Here is a 21,285-nt window from a genome sequence, read left to right on the forward strand (position 1 = left end):
GAAGAGGATGAGATCTGGCTCTTAAGAGATAAATCAGTCTTTAATGACACTGGTATGCTTTTTTTGGGGTTTATTTTTTTGGGGGGTAGGGCTTTTAATTTGAGAGGACCCAGGATGTTTCCCAAACTTCATAAGCTGCTTCTACTACCAAAGAAGCAGTTTAACCCAGATCAATTCCTACAACATTGCCGAAAAGAAAAGTTTGTTTCCAGTGGGATAAGCTGCTGGATCATTCTGTAGCTGCATAAATAGCTGGCACAGGGGAGGGCATGGTATGGAAATGAGGAATAAACACAGCTAAGGCAGAATGAAGGAAGCACTGCTTGGGGTTGTTTTACTCCGTCATTTAATCATGCTAGTTTGTAGTATTCATCCCATTACAACCTTAGCAGCTCTTGATTATTTCTTTCACATCTGTTGGATCTTGTACAGAGTCTTTATACCTTTAGGAAATACTTTCTAGTAGTGCTTCTTCTGTTCTGTGTTTCTGTCCATTTTGAATTCATTTAAAATGAGGACCTTTAAAACTTATCTATTATGGCACTGGCTTAAAACCAAAAGCAGTAAGAATATGGCCAGCATGCTAACTTTGGCCCTGGCTTTAGCTCTTAAACATTTGCATAGCTCTGTATTTGTGTATTCTTCTGCAGTTAATGGAGATGTCTGTGTATGCAGTGCGAAAGTCAGACAAGTAAGTGGAGATGCAGAACATTTAGTTTCTTTTGGCAAATAACTTGGATTTTCTAACACATTTGGACTGTAAGTGATACCTTGATACCCTCTTTTGTTGAAACAAGTGCAGCTGGACAGTTGTTTGCAGTGGTCCAGCCCTGGCGCCCTGCTCACCTCCAGCTTGTTAAGAGAAGTTTTCAAGCAGGAGTGCAGAATAGCTGGCAAAGGGCGATGGCACTGGAGAGAGGAAGAGAAGAGCTCATGCTGGTGGCTCCTGTCAGAACAAAGTGTGGACTTTATCAAAGTGTGGTGTGTGTACATATGTAAATACCCATGTGTACATATGTATATACCCATGTACATATAGGCACCCATGGGAATTCTGACGCAATTCTACCAATTAAATTCTCAATGTGTTTTTGGTGTAAAATTTCTGACAAATGCCCATTAAACATTTCTTGGGTCAGTTAATACTCTACAGATGTTTTCCCTTCCTAGAAACTCTGTATGTAAGAGGCCACTGCAGTAATTGTTTAAAGGTACTCTATATTATGCTCTCATTCATTGCTCAGAGTGGAAATTCTTCTCTGGTGTATTCCCACATGTGAAGACCAGTGTGTGTTTTGCATTATGAGAAACATGAAGCTTTTTTTTCCACTTTGCAAGGAATTGGATACCCAACAGACACTAAATTACCTGTCTCTCTACAGTTACATTTTTGAGGATGATGCACTTTCAGGTTGACTGCTTTTTAATTGTTTTCTTTTTTATTTTGAAAAAATGTTGAGCTTTTTATTTACACCTACACAGTGTCAACCACAGGAGGAATTAGTTCCAGAGAAAATAATGGGTCAGGCTGTGTTCCTGCTTGAGAAAAATCTTAAATCTGTCACTTTTTGCAGTTCATCTAGCCTGACATGAGCAGTGGAAAGCAACAGCATCTGCAGTGTACAAAATCAGACCAACAAGGGAGTTGTAGATGAGTGATGCCTTAATGGATGAGAGTGTGCTTACTGTGTTAGAAGAGGTTTCCTGCAGCAAGTCCTGCAGGACTGCACCAGCTAAAAATTCACATTCTTTGGGTACATATATGCCAGTAAAGTGCAATTCAGGAATCCTGTCTGGAAATGGTAAATCTCCTTATTGGTCCTTATGAAAGCAAAAACACAGTTATAACTGGACGGTTTATTGCTGTCAAAAATTTGTAAGGGAGAAACACTCCTGTCTGCTTTTCTGCTGGCTGAAAGCTTAGCACATCTAGGGAGCTAACAGGACACTGGAGTAATTTTATTTTGGTATTCAAAGGTCAATAAATCAACATAGGGGTATCTGTTGTCATTTTTGCTTATTTTCCTAATCTGACTAATAGATGTTTTATGTAGGCTGGGCTTCAGCTGATAGCCATTTATTCACACCCAGCCTTGGGTACTAATAAAGCAGACTGATGAGCTTATTCCATGAAATGAAAATAAGAAAAACAGCACCGAAACCCAAACTTTCTCTTTTGATTGCCATCCAATCTAGAGATGAAGATGAGTCTGTCTGCAGGATTTGAATCTGTCCAGTGTTACATATTAATCCTTTGAAGGAAGAGTGTGGTGATGCTCATGGGTATGCCAGTGTGCTGACTGGCAGGAGAAAAGAAAAGGAGGTCTTGCAGGCATTCTTCATCTCATGTGTTGGTACTCTGTGAGGAAGAAAGGTGACTGTGGTGCAAGCCCTGGCATGAGTAGTTAAAATTTTAAAAAGATGGAGAGTTCTTAGTGTAATAAAAGGATGCAGGTGCCCATGATGTAGATCAGCACAGGAACATGAAGTTAATCCTGCAGAAAATTTAATGCATCATAATACATAGTTCAGTGCACCCTAGCAAGGCTCTCTCTTAAGAAATGTACGTGCATGTTTAGCCTGAGTGCTAAAGCCACTCAACTTCACTGTGTTTTCATGCATAAAATCTGCAAGATAAAGCAGCACTTACTGTATGAGAGACATAACCTACATTACTTATTAATTTATACTAGATTCAGGTTTTTTCTTGATGTACTGCTGCTTACATCAGAAAATGTCTTTTACAGAAATGTAATGGGTCAGTCCTTGAACAGAAGTAATCCAGTACATCAAACTGCAGGGGAGGGCAGAGATGAGGAGCTATTCACCGTTCTGCTCTGCTGTTGGAAAAGGAGGCAGCTGAGAAGGGAAGGGCAGAAACCACCTCACCAATGTGAATCTGTTATTTATTTGTTAACAGTAGTTAAAGTTGGTGAGTGTGGTCAGGGAACACACAGTAGGGTTAAGAAAGGATGGAAATGCTGCTACTCACCCCCCCCACTGGCTTCAAAGTAAATGTATACCTGTGGAAAACAAGTCAGACCAGTAGATGGGTAGTTTTGTGGGTTTGCACTTCAGGAAGATGGAGCATCTCCCTTATGAAGACAGTCTGGGAGGACTGGAGTTGTTCCCCCCAGAGAAGAGAAGGCTCTGGAGGGACCTTAGAGCAGCCTTCTGGTACACAAAGAGGACTTCAAGAGAGCTGGAGAGGAACTTTTTACAAGGGCATGTAGTGACAGGACAAGGGACAATAGTTTAAACTGAAAGAGGGTAGATTTAGATTGGACATAAGGAAGAAATTCTTTACTGTGAGGCACTGGCACAGGTTGTTCAGAGAAGTTGTGGATGCTTCATCCCTGGAAGTGCCCAAAGCTGGGTTGGATGGGGCTTTGAGCAAGCTGGTCTAGTGGAAGGTGTCCCTGCTCATGGTAAGGGGTTAGAACTACATGAGCTTAAAGGTCCCTTCCAACCCGAACCAATCAGTGGTTCTGTGGGAGTTACATAGTGTTTACACCCTGTCCTTGAGATAAAAGCTGTTGAAGTGCTTCAGTGGAGGCTGAAGAAATCCAGGTTATTTTTCAGTCAAATGTACAGTAGATGCATTCTTTGTGGGCTTATTTATTTGAGAAATTGACTTTTGGCAGAGTTAATAGGGGTAAAAATAAGACCCTGAAAAGGCAGCACTGCTGTTGATTTCCACAGATGCTTTTCATTGCCATTGCAGACTCTGCTGGGTTCATTCCTCAGATGGGCTTCCATCTCTGATAGTGTCAGTAATTGTGCTGATTAATACCACAAATACATTTACAGAAGGTTTCATAGATATCTCTGTTACATTTCATATAGGCAACACTATGAAAAATAAATTATTCTTGTGATTGTTTATGGTGGTTTACTTTGTGCTGGAACATTATATTTTAAGTATCATAAAGTTCTTTACAAATACTGTCTTTATTGAGAGCATTTCAGACAGAAACAGATTTTTCCATCATATTATAAAGGAGGGAGTTGACTACACTTCGTTCAATTCTTTCCCTTTTCCTGAACAAGTAGCTGGAGTTGTATCTTCCTCAAAGGATTTATTTTATCCCATACTTCCTTGTGCTTAATATAGCTGCAAAAATCTCTGGCCTGAATGGAAATATGAATGACTCTGCTCCAGTACAGGAAGGTAATCCCAAACCACAGCTATTAAATAAAGATCTCTGAGGAAAAGGAAATTAGTCCCTTCACTTTTATTTTGAAATTTATTAGCTATTAGTATGTCTTACCATTTTGGACATTAAGATGGATTTCAGGATTCTTAGAAAACCTGATTTGTAAAGCAAGAGAAGTAGTATTGCAAAATCCTTGGCATGTTTAAAGAGTTTTCTGGTTCATTATTTAAAATTCCCTTCTTCAGGAGCTGGGCATTGGTCTTGGTGGCTTCATTTGCTGTAGAGGATTTGCAGCAGTGATAGGTCTGTCTCCATGAGTCTGTGACCTTACCTCAGCAGTAGTGTACATCAGGCAGCATTAAGTATCAGGAGCTCTGTGTACTGGAATGGCTACGCCTTAGAATGTTAGTGAACTTCTTTAGTGTGTTCTGGGGCTGGTGTGTTCTGTATGGAAACATGTTCTTCATGCTCCTGTGTTTCACAGGGGATGCCTGATAATGCCTTGGTGCACAGATGGATGTGATAGAGCAGCCACATTATTTCATCCTCCTCTGTGTCCCTTTTTATTGTGGTGTCCCAGTGTCTTTCACTGCTACATTCAGATGTGATGACGTTTATTTTCTGATGGTTCTTGCTTAGGTGTATGAGGGCATGGAAATATCTGCCTAAGGAGAACAAGTAAGACTTCTGAGGAAGTGGGGCTTGATAAGGAAAGATACGTATTAAATAAAATTACTGCTAAAATATTAACTTCCTTCTTTGTGCAACTTTCCTGGCTGTGTATGCTCTGTGTGTGTGTTTGCGCATACACGCTGCCCTAGGAAATGCCTGTAGAGCTGCTTTATGCTCCATTGTTGTGATGTACATCTTTGTAATCCTGTCCTCCTCCATTCTCTCACTACCTCCACAGAGAAAAGGAAAACCTTATGTAAAACGGTCATAAAAAAGAAAATTCTTGTTGTAATGTTAGCACTAGAGGTATTGCTTCAAATAATAACTCTGTGGGTTTAATTATTGTTTTATGGTAGTTATTCTTCTTGAGTTAGTTTCATATAACAGTCCCAGGTAAATATTATTAGTGACTTCTTTTCAAAGATATATGTGGCTACAGAGAAAGGGAGTTGTAATTTTCTGCCTTCATCTTTATTAGTTTTTCTATCTTCATCATTGTGACATTTTGATAATATCCAGGCTAACTGTAGTAGTTGGCCCTTAATGTGGAAAGACTAAAAATACGTGCAGTAAAGATTTCATCATGGTTGGCGATTTTTATTTAAAGCTTTAAACAAAGGAAGTTGTCCTTTTCTTGCATTTCCCCCCTTCATTTCTGCTCATGCTTCTCTTTATTTTCACTTTTTTTTTTAAAGATACCTGATTTGGATGAACAGTTCTTGATGTATGATCTGATGTGTGTGTGGCCACAAAGATAGAGTTGAACAAGGTTATAAAGGTTATTAGTCTTCTAGCTTGCTTTCTAGCAAAGCCCTGCACAGCCCCATGATGCTGATAATGCCAAAGTTGTGGGTTCAATCCCTGTACAGGCCATTCACTTAAGAGTTGCATTTGATGGTCCTCATGGGTCCCTTCCAACTCAGAATTCTATTTTGTGAATCTGTGACATAGCAGCCTGCACCTGGGAAGCACCACAAGCACTCTCAGTCTTCCTCTGAACAGACAGAAATGGTCGTGAATTAGGAGCAGAGGTAGAAAAGAAACAGTTCTAAAAGCCTGTGTTATTTTGGCACTGCCTGGATTAAGCAGCATCTAAACTAAAGTCTGGCTTTAGATAATCCCAGCTACTTCTTTTCGGGCATTGAGTTGTGTATATTTAATTTTCTGGTGTTTAATGGGCTTGAAAGAAGCATTGGTATTTAGTGTAATGTACCCAGTCAGTTTGTATAGTTCTCCCAAAAACCATACTAATAGGAAAAGCTGTGGTGGAAAATCCATTTTACTAGATTGTTATTTCTCTGTTCAGTGATAGAATGCCTTTGTTTGACAAAAAAAGCTCTTTGGAGAACCTAATGTATGAGCCACAGTAAATCATATAAAGTTCTTGCTAATTTTTTCTCAGTAAAACCAGTTTAGTTCTAGTTTCTTCTTTGTACTTCCAATTAGCTATTGTAGTCTATGTACCTAAATTACCCTGTTACTGAAATTAGAAGATGTTTAAAGTGTACTTCATTAATAAGCAGCAAGCCCAGCTAGGTGGAGAGCACTTATGAGTGCTTCATATTATGGACTGATTTGTCTGGTTTATTTTCAACCCTTCAGTAGTTCAAGTGATAAAATACTGTCTCTTCTTACATAAAACTGTTAGCCTCCAAACTTTTAGTTCCAGTAGATACTTCTTATATTTTGTATCACAGGGTAAAGCTGCCCTCTGAGTTATAAAATCTAGCAAATAAATCCTGGCACTATTTTAGGTATTCTTTCTGCCATATTTATGCCTGTAGCTAATGTCTCACTGTGGAAATGTTTTGGATTATATTTTTTCATTTATTAGGTGATTTAGACTTTATTGTGTCAAATCAATCATTAATATTTTATTGGGTTTTTTTAGGTCATTGGAATTTTGGATGTCTTCACACCAGATGTAACACTGGAGAAGTTTAATGACTTGTAAGTTCCAAGTTGTTTGTATTTTGGAGAAGAGCATTGTTGCTTGTGCGGGAGCATTGTTGCTTTTTAAATAGAGAATTTCAAAATCGTTGCTTCATGGACTTTTTTTTTCTGAGTTTCATCTTAATATAACTCTTACGTGCAGCTTTGATGAGCTGGGGTTTTCAGGTTGTCATTAGAACCAGTTTCCTGTCCTACAAGGTATGTACTTCTTTCAGCCCTAGTAAATGGCAGTTTGGTGAATTTCCTAATCCACCTTTCGAGTATTGATTTCTTACCCTAAGGCCCAGGTTTCTCAAATGGTAGGACAATTCTTAACCCAATCAGGTAGGCTGAAAGTTATCCCTACTACACGGCACATCTCAGTGGGAACCATCCTAATTCAAGGATCAGTTAAGAAGTGCTGATGCTGCTGAATTTTTTTGTGTTTATCTGCATTTTGGTCTGTTGTGCCCTGTGACTGTTTTCCCAGTCAGTGGTCCAAACAGCACCTGATACAGGTTGTTTCTACCACATCTCACTGACCTTTTGGTGGCATCTCAGACACAAGATGTTTAACATGTCTGCTGTTTTACTTGTTTACTACTGCAATTCTTGTGAATTAGAAGAAATTGCTAGAGAAACAATGCTCAGAAATCCTTTTGGGCTTAATGTAGATTTCCTGTGTTAGAACTGTTCTGGATTTCATCTAGTGTAGCTATGTTTCCTAAACAACCTTGTGTATTTATATGTTAACAAAGAAAGCTATCTGACAGAAAAATGTAGAAAATGAAGTACAGAAGACGTGGAGCATGTGTTCATATTGATGAGGAATGTTGTCCATATTGCTTATTGTGCTAGGATTTTATACAGCATATGTAATAGAATGCACATGTATGTGATGAGCATTGAAGCACTGTGTTTTAAATGAGACCTTAAAATCATCCTCCAAATTTTTCTAGCTCAGTGAGGTGGTCATGATTGTGAGAGACATTGCCTTGCATGAATGTCTTAGTTTTCTGTGTAGCAGTCTTTGAAATATCACAACGGTTTTGGTTAGCTTCTTTCTAAGCTAGTTCTGATAACTAGCAAATTTCCATAATCAGTGACAGAACTGGGCAATACCTCTTTATGACAATCAGATAAAAACAGGCTTGGAGGGTAGGAGAGTGATGAAGGAATTGTTTGGTAAATGGAATGATCTATAATTTAATGTTGTAAGTGGATTATAACATATACATCTATGTTTAAATTTACGTGACAAAGTTAAGCTAATCTGTTTGGTTTTCTTTCCTTTTTTGGGGGTTGCGTTTGTTTTGGTTTTTGGTTTTTTGTGGGGGCTTTGTGGGGGTTTTTTTGGTTTTGTTTTTGCTTTGTTTTGGTTTTTTATTTGTTTGTTTTGTTTTAAGCTACCTCGTCATGCCATTTATGGGAACAGACTTGAGTAAGATAATGAAGCATGAGAAATTAACTGAAGATCGAATCCAGTTCCTGGTATATCAGATGTTGAAAGGCTTAAAGGTTTGCCAGTCCTACTACTATTTCGATTTCACAGTCTTTTTTCCTAGCAAACTGTTATGGAGAACTATAAATACTTATAATTTAATAACTGGTTAAAATTTATCTCACCTTGTATAGTAAAAGAATATATATTAAATAAAACCCATTATATTAATTTATTATATAAAGTATATTTTTACAGCTAAAAAATCCTGGCTCTCTGTTTCTTGTTTTACATTGGATGGTACAGTCCCATCATCATCATCATGAAGCTTCACTGGGTTTGCTTCAGTGTCTCTCTTTAACTGGGAAGCCCATAGCTGAGCACAGCATTCCAGGTGTGTCTCACCAGAGTTGAGAAAAGGGAAAGGATCACGTCCCTCAGGTTGCTGGCAATCCTCTGCCTAATGCATGAGGCTTTTGGTTGTCTTTGGTGCAGGGGCGCAGGTCCTTCTCTGCCAAGCTGGTCAATCTCTGGCCTTGTCTGGCACATGGGGTTATTTCTTCCCAGGTTTCTGTCGAACTTTGGTGGATTCCTGTCAGCCCATTTCCTCAGCCTGTGGAGGTCTCACTAAATGGCAGCACAATCATCTGGTGTGTGAATATTGTTCTCAATTCTGCATTATTTGCTGAGTTGCTGAGGGAACGCTCTGTCCCATCATCCACGTCAGCAATGACGATGTTAAACAGGACTGACTTCGGTACTAACCCTAAGGGGGACACAGCTGATGGTGGGCCTCCTGCTGGACTTCCTGCCACTGATCACAACCCTTTGATCAAGGCAGTTCAGTCACTGTCCATTAATCTAACTCCTGTTAGATTCCCCTGTCTCTCAGGGTGTTATGAGAAAATTTGAAAAGCCTTGTTCGAGTCAAGGTAAACAACACTGTCTGCCCTCCTGTCATCCACCAAGCCAGTTGTCTTATCACGGAAGGCTAATGGGCTATCAGGTGTGATTTTCTTCTGTAAATCCCTGTTGACTACTGCCAGTCAGTTCTTTGTCCTTGTAATGTTTGGAAATGATTTCCAGAATTACTTGCTTATTACATTCCCAGAGAGTGAGGTGCAGCTGACCAGCCTTTCTTGATCCTCTTCTTCCTTACCCTTTTGAAGACATGAGCAATATTTGCTTTCTTATCATCATAAGGAACATCTCCTGATGACCATGAGTCCCTTGGCTTTTTCATGCCCCTGGTGCAGTTGCCTGTGTTTTCCCCAGTTTTGGTTTTGCTCCCAGTTTGCATGTAGAAGCCTTTCACGTTGACCTTTGTGTCTCTTACCAGGTTCAGGACCAAGAGGGCTTTGCCTTTCCAGATTCCATCTCTGCACCCTTGGGCAGTGTCTCCACATTCCTGCAGGGTGACCTGACTCTGCTTCCACCTCACGTACACTTTTTTATGTTTTGGTTTCCCTAGGAGTTCTTGCCTCCTGCCACCTTTGCTTGATCTTGACTTCTAGTATAGGTTTTTATTATGTGCCCTTGTTTTACACTGTGAAATTAGGAAGAATCCATAAAAGACTATAAGGGACCGTGAAGATTTGTCTAGTTTTGAACTGTGTAGGAAAGCTTCATCTTGTAGCTCTTCCAGTAAGTCTTGGGAAGAATAATGATTTCAACGTATCATTTTCTTAAATAAAAAGTATTACCAAATGCCATCTGTAAGTTAGTTCTTGGGCTTGCTCATGATTTTTTTCTTTACAGATAGTAAGCCTGAATGTTAATCCTCTGTTCTTTCTCAGAAATAATGTTAATATTCATCTCTCTTTTATCTCTTAGATATTTTACTTCTGTGGACTGCAGAGCTTACAGCTATAGCAAAACGAGATAATCTTGAATTTAACTGACTCTCACAAGAATGATTCTAAATGTAGTAGCTATGATGGGTTTTGTATGTTTTTGTTCCTCATCTTTTGCTAAATGCCGTTTATTATTACTACTCCTTTTTTCTTCTATTTGGCTTTTAAAAATTGGACTGTGTATATTGAAGTTCATGGTCTTACAATGCAAAAAGAAGATACTCTTTAAGCTCCCTGTTTTTATCTATAACCTATGTTAATGAGATGTGGAAATGATTCTTGGTCTATATTGGTACTACAGTTCTTAAATTACTGTGTTTACCTTTTGGGTATACACAGCTGTTGATCATAAAAAGGCTACTACTTCCTTACTACTTTTTTATTTTGGTGACACAATTCCAAGAGAAGAAAAACCTTGACCAAGGTCTGCAGACTTTATCCAGGCTCTCCTGCAGTGACGGCTGTTTAATTCCCGTTGCTGCTCTGGAGACACATGGTGTAAGGAGGCTGTGGAATGGCAGTGTCTTAAATTAAATGTCATTCCTTGGCTGCTGCTGGCTCTGTACAATTTTGGTTTTATGGTCCTGTGCCTGCAACACACAATGTATGGGCAGAATTTCCTCTGTGCTTGTACAGGTAAGTGAAGTCAGTGTAGGGATGTGCTTGTGCAGTGGAAGTACAGACCTGATTTTGATACAGGAAAGTCTGGCACATCCATCAGGATGCAGATTCATCCAGATCTGTACTGGCATTGCCAAACGCTATTAAAAACTAGTTAATGCAGCAGAGCAGCATGCTGTGCCTGAACGTGAACATCAGGAACAGCATAACCACGATTCTATTGTCTCTCAGCACTTAAATACAGAAGGTCAAAATTGTTTTACTCCCATCACAAAACATAATAAATACACATTTTTGTTGAGTCCTGCATTATTGATTTCTCTTTGATCCTACCCTGGATTTTGTGTTCGTATTTTAGTAGATTTTTGCTCACATAGCTTTTTACATATGCTGAGTAATTATCCTTTGTGTTCTACAGTTGCGCATTTAAGTGCAATAATTCCCATTTTACAAATGCTGGAAGTAAAGTCAGATAAACTAAAGCCAGGTTTGGGGAAATTGTTTGTATTTAAACTTGAGGGAATTCACCTCTCATCTGGACTTCAAATGTGGAGTTATGATTTCAGTTTTGTCATTAGTTCCCTGGTCACAAAACTGTCCTAGTAAGTGTTCTCTCAAGGACTGTGTAAGTGGAGTGGTCTGTTTAAGTTGATGTAACTGTCTGGGAAGGAGGTTTCCAGGAGAGGCATGCTATTCGCTAGGGATTAAAAACATCATTTGTATTAACTTTACAGGCAAGCAATATATGAACTGTAAATAATTAGCTTAGGTTGAATGTAGTGGAAAGGATGAATAATTAATTTAATTAAGTCTAAGCCAGTGAAATGGCTTAGAAACATATTTTGGTCCTAGTGATGTACATTATCTGACAGATAATGTACCAACAGAGCAGCACTTGTGGCCCCAAAGGTTGATGCTGAAGTCTGTGAATCAGAAAATCTGGAATCCACATGGAGCAACTGTGTGTGGTTGAAGGAAGAAAAGAGGAAGAAAACAGTAGGAATTTAAGGGGATATATTGGGCAAGTTTGTGGCAGGGTTTGTTTGTTAGTGGAGGTTGCAGGGGGGTGGCTTCTGTGAGAAGACACCAGGAAGTGCCTCCATGTTGAACCATGTTCCAGCTGGCTCCAAGGCAGACCTGCTGCTGGCTAAAGCTGAGCCCATCAGCAAAATGCATGGCACAGCTGTGGTAATAGATTCAGGAGGGGTAAAAAATTGCTGTGCAGCAGCTGTGAGAGGGGAGTGAGAAAATGCGAAACAGCCCTGCAGGCACCAGGGTCAGTGAGAATAGGGGGGGAGAAGATGCTACAGGTGCTGGAGTAGAGATTTCCCTGCAGGCTGTGAAGGCAATGGTGGCACAGGCTGCGCAGGAGGCGGCACAGGAGGACCATGACAGAGCAGATATCCACACAGCAGCCATGGAGGACCCCATGCTGGGGCCCAGGCATGTGCCCTAAATGAAACTGCAGCCAGGCCACAGAGAGCCTGTGCTGGAGCAGGCCCCTGGCAAGTTATGTGGCAAGACCTGTGGTCCATGGGGGATCCACACTGGAGCAGTCCTCTCCTAAAGGACTGCATCCTGTGTAAAGAACACATGCTGAAAGTGTTCATGAAGGACTGTCTCCTCTGGGAGGGACATAAGAATAAAAGCAGTTACATAGCAACCAGCAGGGATGCTGAGATAGTAACGGTGATAGATCTTCTGTAAGAAATGGTTTGCCTGAATAGTTTCTTACCCCGTGTTTTTGAGAGCACATCTGTACTTACCTCAAAATTACCAGCAGGAAATAAAATATTATTCATCTACTAGACTGTTTTGTTATTTCATATTACTCAGCAAACTCTGGAGAACAGTCTTTGCTGTATCTGTTCCATTAAATTTTGGATTCTCGTTGAACCATTTCAGCCAGAAATACACACCTAGCTGGAAATATTTTTAAGAAGTAGGAGTGGTCCAGTGTTTAAGGCACATTCTTGTAGCCCTGTCTGTGCTAGGAAATGTGTTTAAAAAAAAAAAAGCAGTGTTGCTAGCATGCAGAGGAAAAAGAAAATGAGTCAGTAATTTGTTTATTCTTTTACAGATACCAGTAAATTAGCTGTTTAAGAAAGGGTTAGCCAAGTTTTGCATGAAAATCTTGTACTTTTTAAGGTCTACTGTATCTGGGTTAAAGACAGCCCATCTGTGTTTACTTGGATTGCTTTTTTGGCGGGTCATAGGGAACAAACATAAACTTAGCTAGTGCTCAGTTGAGGCAATATAAGGGAAAAGTGCTTGCAACACCTGGGAAGGAGGAGTATGCCACCCTGTAGATGTTTGTGGTAAAACTCATTCAGCTTCTCAAACTTAGCCTCTCATTTGTATGATGACTTTGTTTTTCACCTTTTAACTTTGATGGCATCTATTCTGAAGAGGTTTTTTTTGTGTTAAAGATGTAACCTGCAATGTGCATTTGTCCTTTGTAAAGTATATAAGATCTTCATGGTATCTGTATTTATGTCTGGTCAAAGGCAAGAAGGCTGTTCATTATTTTTGTCACATTTCAAATCCTACTGTAACAACCTGTTTACATGTGACAGTTAAATGCATGTAGGAAAAACTGCATGACTGATGTATTGTGAAGGGATAAGGGAGATTTTTGCTAAGCCCCCCAGTTGTTTCCTTGCAGGCTTCATTTCTACATTCTATCTGTAGGCTGGTTCTGGATTGGCTGTATACAAAGTGCTCAACAGGCTTGATTTTAAAAATCATGTATAAATTGAGGGCAAGAGAAAGTTCATACTGAGTTCGTGAAGATTTGTATCAATTCTTCAGCCTTTGCTCTGCAAGACTGTACAGTTCTTTTTTGTCAGTTCTTATTTTACTGTCTTTTTTCTACAGTGAATGAAATATTCATTTTCTTCCTTTTTCAAGCCTTGTAATTTATCAGAACTCAATGTGATGTGACACCACTTAAAAACAATGATGCGCCTCTCCTTTGTTTCCTAGTTGGGCCTTAGTCAGGCATTAAATTTTACTTAAGTGCAAGCTTGCATCTTGGAAGGGCTTTCATAATTTCTTTTTTGTTGTTGTTTGACAGAAAAGCTGTGTATTGTCAAGGAGTACAGAAGGCAAGCTAAACATAAATGTCTCTCTGTGTAGGTGGAAAGAGACTGGAGCTTTCAGTCTTGGGTCCCCCTTCTGCAGGAATGCCTCCTGTTCATAGAGGTCTGGGGAGGTGGCTGTCAGTCCTCTCTCTATTCATAGTGCTTGAGAAGGGACAGACAGCTCTTGGGCCACACAAACACCTGTTCAAGCTTCTTTTGCCATACTTATGGTAAGATTTACCTACTGCTAGTTCTCTCCTTTTCTCATCTGTATTTGCTGCCTTTTGTTCACATTTATGCTCGATTTTTTCTGCTTCTCTGCTTTTCCTTCCCCCTCTGACTCATTTCCTCTTCAGTTTTTACTTCCCTGCCAAGATGCTTTTCATTTTCATTCTGCATGTTGCCTAGACCACAGTCTCCCGAGTCTTTGCTAATTCCCTTTTGATTAGCTTTTTATTTTATGTAGAGATTACATATACAGAAAAGAATGCTTAAAATTTAGATGATTGTTGGATGACTTCCTAGCATGATCTGAAGCTTGCATTCCAGGATTTATGCATGCTACCAAAAGTCATCTTTAGGATAATGCACAGAGCTCCTGTGCTCCAAGGCACTTCACTCATGTTAACTGGGTTCTTGAGTCAAACATGGTTCAGGTGAAGTGGTAATAACATTGTGAAGAATATGTCTACTCTGTTCTGAATCGTTTTGCCATGTTAAGAGTGAAAAATCTGTCAATAAATGGCTAATTTAATGAGTAGAACCAGTAAGAACAGGATCCCATTTCAGAAGGCTGTTGAACAGAAATGGAAAATCTTCTGAATGAAGACCGGTATAGTTCCAGTGTTGCTACCTGCCAGGAGATAATAAAATGCAGTTAAAAAAATACTGCTGTTGTTAAAGAAACACTGCAGCACAGCACCAGTATTTCAGCTTGCAAAAAGGGTGATGTGTACATTACCATCAGGAATAACTGCTATTTTATGTAATCTCAGTAGTGTTATGTTAAGAGGAACATTTAGAAAACACAGGAGCTTTCCCCAAAGTGTTAACATGATTTTGGTGCTATGAACACTCAGAAAACCATCAGTGGGGTGAGAATGCCAGGAAAACCACACTCTTCTCTCCAAACAGGTGAGATTAACTAAAACTGTGAAGGGTGCAGACCTTTTAATTCCTGTTTCTACATTCTGCATTCTTGGGTGCCAAATGACTGGGTCTGCCAGCTATTTCCTTACTGTGTACAGTCTTAGCAGCGAAAACCGACTATAGAATATATTAAGCATCTGTTCTGGAAAATCAAGATGCTTCAGTTAGAAGACATTGCAATAATTTAGAATGCAAGTAGACATTGTAATATCCTTGATCAAGATAGCTATGACAGAGGACATCTTTTTCTGAATGTATTGGGAGTTTAGCTATTTACAGTTCCATTTCTGGTTTGGTGGTTTTTGAGGATTTTTTAAGTGCATATGGTCTTCATGTACAATTGACAGACTTCCTCCTCCTCCTCCTGTCCCAATTCACTTCACACACATCCATGACAGATACAACATTTTGTAGTTTTTTATTTGCTGTAGCAGTTTTCTAGCCAACATTCTGTGGAGCAGCCGTGTGCCCTCAAACGTCTTGTGTCAGCCCCAGGAAATCCTGTGAAGGGCTTTGGCATTTCCTACGGGTGATGTTAAACCTTGCCCAATCTGCAAGTAATCTGTAGCAGGAACTGGTCCACTGCAGATGCCAAAAAAGGCCTGGGCTCTGGCACAGCAGTCAGTAGTGTGACCATGCAGCAGCAGGGCCCTACCACAGCCTGGGCTGGATTGGTAAAGTTGTAGGCACAGGGTTAAAGGAAGTGGGGGCTTTTTCACCCCTCCCTTTTTTCAGAACCTATGAGACCACATCTGATGTGGCCTGTCAGGTGTAAGAGAGGAAAAATTAACTGTCAGAGATTTTTTCAGTCACTGCTTAAAAAACTTGGCACTTTAAATGCAGATCTTGTGCTGCTTAGGTTGTATGGGGTTTTTTTTAAGTTCAGAAATCTAAGTCTGAAATGCACGTTGGATCTCTCTGAAGAAGTTGGTTTTTGTTCTGTAGCTTTGCTTTCTTTGTCTTGGTGTTTCTCATCAGTTGGATTATGAGGACTCCTTTGCAGAGGGATTGTTGCATGTGTGTGGTTAATTGCCTGTTCTGAGGGCTGCTGGGGAAGGTGGTCATTGCTGTGGCTGATTTGCAATTGTCCTGCAAAGCTTCTTTCTTCTGTGCATTTCTGTGATGTTATACTGGCTATTCCTGCTTGGTCTTCTCTGGCTCTGCCAGGTGGTTCACAGTGACTCTATTGCCACATGTTCCATTCTTCAGGGTGGAATAAAATTAAAATTATTCAGGTGAAGCTGGAGGATTTACATCTTATTAATCTTTTCTCAAGTCTTTTTATTTAAAAAGTTTTATTGTTCTTGTGTTTCATAGCATCACTAGTATGGTCTTGGAGTTTTAGATCAGTTCCCGACACCTGAAGGAATTAGCACATCCCAGGCTGCTCTTGGAAGCCATGTCCTCTGTTCAGAAGAACTCTCTGTATTTCAATCCTTGCAAGAGATGCCTATATCTGAACTAGTTACTAGAGGTTCCCTTTATTTACTGTGATGAAAATAGTCTCTTCTAGGGTATCATTCAGCTGGTGAGAGAAACTGCATACCTCAGTGGGGATCATTCGGTGGCATTCATGGGTTCAAACATCTGTATTTGATCAGGTATCATCCCAAAAGAACTAGTCCTGGGTGTTGTTTGTTGGTTTGGCTTTTGTGAGCCCTTAAATAGGTCACTGAATAAGTGATGAAGATATTCAAGTAAAGAGAATGTCTTTCAACTTAACCGTTCCATTTTCCATTGAGGAAATACTGAAGCATGTAGCAAGAACTCTCAGATAAGACCTTGACTGGCCTTCATCCGAATCTTAGTGATCTCTTAAAAGTCAGTGCTGCTGAAGCATATGAATCTAAACTATGATGGCACACCAGAGACACCTATTGCAGGAGAGCATTTCTGATACATAAAATAGCATCTTTCATTCTGATATATATATATATATATATATATATATATATATATATATGCATGCCAAAAGTGGTTTCTCATTATTGGGGAGGGAAAGGAAGAAATGCTAGTATAGTTATCTGAAAGTTAAAATCATAGCTAAAGGGATCTTCTGTGCAATAAATGACCATTTTCTAATTTCAGTTCACTTTAGCACCATGAAAAAGTACTTTCTCTCCTACCCTAGACTACTTTTTAAAGTCAGGACCTTAACTAAAAAAATACTTTCTCTTTTTACAGTATATTCACTCATCAGGCATAATTCACAGGGTAAGTGGAAAAACATGAAAGATGTCTATATTTTGATAATGTGAGTGATGTTTGTGTATAAGCATGCTCATAAATATGCCTGAAATTCCATTTATCGGTTTTCTCTGTTGGTGCCTTTGGTTTCTTCTTCAGTGGGAACAAAAGGTGGCATGGCTATGTCAGTGTAAGCTCAAGTTGCACTGAATACAGCTTAGATTTGGGGTTCCTGAATTACTTTGTGAAGTTGAGTTTTAAGTCCCCACAAGAGCAAATAGTGTCTAAATTTAGATGAATAAAAGTTTTTTCTGTATTTTTTTTTAATGAAGATTAAACTTAAAAACAATGATTAGGTTTTCTTTAAACATTATATTAGTGTTCAAAATTTTGGGGGAACCATAGAAACTGAAAATATTGTCCAAAATTATAGAACCTCAATTTTTTTTCTAAGCAAAATTAAGCATTTGATTCTTTTTGAGTCCTGTTTCTGTATAAAAGTCCACTTAAAATCACTTCTGCACTGTGAAGGAGTTCTGAATGATGCCCTTGTGGTACCAAGCAGCATATCTTCCCCCAAAACTGCATTCGAACAGAAATCATCCATTTCTAATAAAGTATCGGGAGCACCATAGAAACTGCACATTGTATAGTATCTTTAAGCTGGACACAGAAACTATGCAAACTGAAAAAATAAGGTATTTATGGTTTTATTTTTGCAGCTGCTGGGATCATGGGCTAAACTTATCATTGCTTAGTCTTTTTTAAGGTCCCTCTGGACCCTTGAACAACTTGGTTTCATTATGGTTTTTTGCACCAAATTGTTTCTCTCCAAGGCCCCTCTGTTCTTAGAACATCTCTGTATAAAACAGGTGGATTCCTGTTTAAGTTCAGAGAGAAGATACTTCTGAAGATCTTGTGCTTAAGTGTACCAAACAAAGATTTGAAAAAGCTGAAGGAAAATGTATTTTTGACTCTGTGTGTGTGTCACTGATGTTGCAATATCATCTTAGTCCTTGCCAGTACTCTTCCCTTTGCTAAACTTTACAACTGTGGAACATCATTAGATGTCCCTAAGGGGGCTTAAGAGACTTGAGGGAATACTTTTTTCATGTTGCAGTTCTATTGACTTTCTTAGGAAATTGATTTTTCCAGAGAAGAGAGCTTAGAGTTTTATGTAATATCTTGTTTGTTTCCTTCAGTACTCCTTCTATCAGGGTAAGGAACCTTTATAATGCATATTTTGATGTGCAACATGTACAATCCAGAACTATATATGTGAATTGTTAACCTTGTGGTGTTATTATTAAATGCAACAGGTTTATGTCCAAACCCCACTCATAGAAAAATGAGTGAATTCCTTCAGTGGCAAGTATTTTCCTGACTTCTAGCAGAAAAACAAACAAACAAACAAAACAGTTTGGTTTTTCTTGGGGAGAAAAGATACTGGAAAAAAGCCAAACATATGCAAGTTTGTGTCCTTGTTTGTGTTATTTGTTATGACATCATTTGACCTGTTGCTGTTCAAAATAGTTACATAAAAACTATAAAACCAGAAAGAAGGCAAAGAAGGAGTACTTTATTGTCTTTCTGTAAAATAAAAAGAAAATTAACATTCATTTCAAATTTGGTTGCAGGATCTAAAGCCTGGAAACTTGGCAGTAAATGAAGACTGTGAATTGAAGGTAAGGTATGTTTATTTGCAAAACCAGTCAGATGTGTTAGAAGACAGAAGACAACAGGTGCAGCAGCTGTAGACATGCTGGCTGGTTTCAGCATTGGGCCAGGCTTTTTGTTCTTGAATCACAATTGGCCTGTACATCCTCACAACATGGAATTTGAATGGGGGCTTTTGTGTCCTGATGTGTAAGGACACATTAGATCTTATGGCCAGGGTTTCCCCCCTAAAAGAGACATAAGAGTTTATGGGAGTGATTTGGTTATGTGAGAATTTCAGCTTTGAATAAATAGAAAAGTCTAATTCTACAAGGTGGGAGATACAGAAGAGCGAAGGTTGTGAAGGACACCCTTAATTGAATAAAATAAAAGGTGATGTAAAGCACTACAAAAGTTTTTTTTAGCATACAGCATACAAACTACATACTTGCATGTAGCCATTGTAATACAACTTCTTGGTCTTTGGAGACTGACCTGAATGTTCCAGGCTCCTGTGATTTTAGAGTTTTCCTATCTAACACAAAAAGCCATTGACTTTTCCTGGCTTGTAGGTAGGCCAAATGGTGAGTGGATCCCAGGGTGATGAGAAAAGAGGAAAATCTAAAAAAAGCAGTTGTATATGGTTGTCTTCCCTCCCACCCCCAGCTGCACAATTATATTTTGAGATGCAGGCCAGGTCTAAGACATTCTTTCATAATACAGTCTCCTGATGTGTATCTGCTCATTTAACACATTTTTTTCTGCACACTCTCCAAGTCAGTTTATGCAGGCACAGGATCAAGTTGCCAGGGGTAGTCCAACCATTTTCCCCCATGTTTGTGCACTCGGCAGCTTTCCTTGCATCAACTCCAGTGACAGTGAGGCTGTAGGCAAGTTGGAACAATTCCTTGAATGGCTAATTAATTAGTAGGCTATTAGTTCTGTTTTTCACAATGAGGTCTCTGGCTCCTTCATCTGATGCTCTCAACTTCTACATAGGTATCAGAAAAGTGACAGTGCAGGGTGCATGAGGGGAAATCACTGCCCTTTCTGTAGTCTCAAAGTTACAAGTTATTTTTGCTGCAGTTACTGAAGCAAGTTAGGAAAATTAAGTTTGCTGAGTCAAAGGGGAGCCATCCTTGAGGAGCTATGGGGAATTGGCTCATTCTTTCATAACTCACAAATTAGAAAAAGGATTTTCAAACTTGCTCTGAAAATTACTGTGGAAGTTCCAGCTGAAAAGTTGAAGATTAGAGAGTGAGAATAAAAGTTTTATATGAAGATAGTTGTTGAAATGGTACCAGGTTAATATTAAGTACAAATAGGATACGCTTGTTCCTGAGCTTAATGAGCATGTGAATGAAAATAAATCATGAAATTAAAACATAATACACAAAAATTCTTGCTGTCATTTTCTACTTTTACAAATATACAAAACCAAATTGTATTGTAGCTGTTTCCAACTCTATATGTCTCAAGCCTTGGTAGATAAAATGCCTAAAAGACTGCGACAGAATAGACCGTACCACATCTGGCTTTGACCTATTACATAAATTTTTTTTCTTTTTCTTCCACCCTCCCTGCTATCTTACTGGGAAAATATAATGTATGCTGAATATGTAGAATATGTAGAATAAATTGGAAAGCCATATATAAAAGTGTATTTTGCCACTACAAATATTTTGAGTCTAGTAAATATACCCTTCAGTACCCAAAGAATCAGCCACAATCAAGTGCATTTAATTGGTACAAATAAAAATGTCTCCCTTTGCATTCTATTTCTGTTTTTAAATTGATTGGTAATCAGTAGTTAGGAGGAAAACACGGAAATGATATTTCAAGTATGGCAATAAAGATAAGCCATAACATTTTGTAGTCTTGATTTGTGACTGAAAATATAACTTTCCTCTTTGTTAGTGCCAGGGAATGATGAAACTATCCTGAAATACTTTAGAATGTTTAATTGCAGAGAGCATTACAAAAACATGACTCTTGATACAAGAATGCTCAGGTGTCCCTAGTAAAAACTCCTGCCTGTCAATAAACATGTGCAGCCTGATTCACATGGCAACCTCTGGCTGGTCATGCAAATCTTCATATTTAGTTGTCTGTGTGTGACCATGATTTATCTTCAATAGAACTTTACTTACCCAAGCCTCCTACTTTTTATTAGAAGCATGAACTTTCCAGTAAGTACAAACAGATTGTTGTTCCAGTAGTGGAATTTTCTTGCTGTTGGCTGCATCTTTTGATGGTCCATAGAGGTGGGCCTTCTTAAGGCAAATTTTGTAGAAGTTCACAAAAGGCCATAACATTCAGTTTTAATCTTGCTGCTGTACACATTGCTATATCTAGAGAGAAATAGCTGAGAACCTTAGAAATAAGCTGAATTGTGCATAGCACTTTAAACAAAATTGCACTGATCTTGCATTTTTTACAAAAGGTTGCTCTGTAGTTGATGCTGGAGGTTGGAGAAGACTTGGTGGGACTAAGTGATAGTAATTCCCTACTCTTGTTGCAGATTTTCAGTGTGA

At 39.0% G+C, this 21,285-nt stretch overlaps 1 protein-coding gene across 4 annotated transcripts in view; it reads left to right on the forward strand.

Annotated features, from left to right (window-relative positions):
* MAPK12 (mitogen-activated protein kinase 12) overlaps positions 1-21,285 on the forward strand; it is a 33,268-nt gene that overhangs the window by 3,988 nt on the left and 7,995 nt on the right. For all 4 annotated transcript variants that reach the window (XM_048300893.1, XM_048300896.1, XM_048300895.1 and 1 more), the window contains exons 3-6: positions 6,721-6,779; positions 8,168-8,279; positions 17,093-17,122; positions 18,733-18,780. In XM_048300893.1, coding sequence (XP_048156850.1) covers positions 6,721-6,779; positions 8,168-8,279; positions 17,093-17,122; positions 18,733-18,780 — 249 coding nt within the window. The remainder of the gene's footprint in view (positions 1-6,720; positions 6,780-8,167; positions 8,280-17,092; positions 17,123-18,732; positions 18,781-21,285) is intronic.

This window comes from Corvus hawaiiensis, chromosome 4 (genome assembly GCF_020740725.1).
Source record: "Corvus hawaiiensis isolate bCorHaw1 chromosome 4, bCorHaw1.pri.cur, whole genome shotgun sequence".
Classification (NCBI taxonomy): Eukaryota; Metazoa; Chordata; class Aves; order Passeriformes; family Corvidae; genus Corvus; species Corvus hawaiiensis.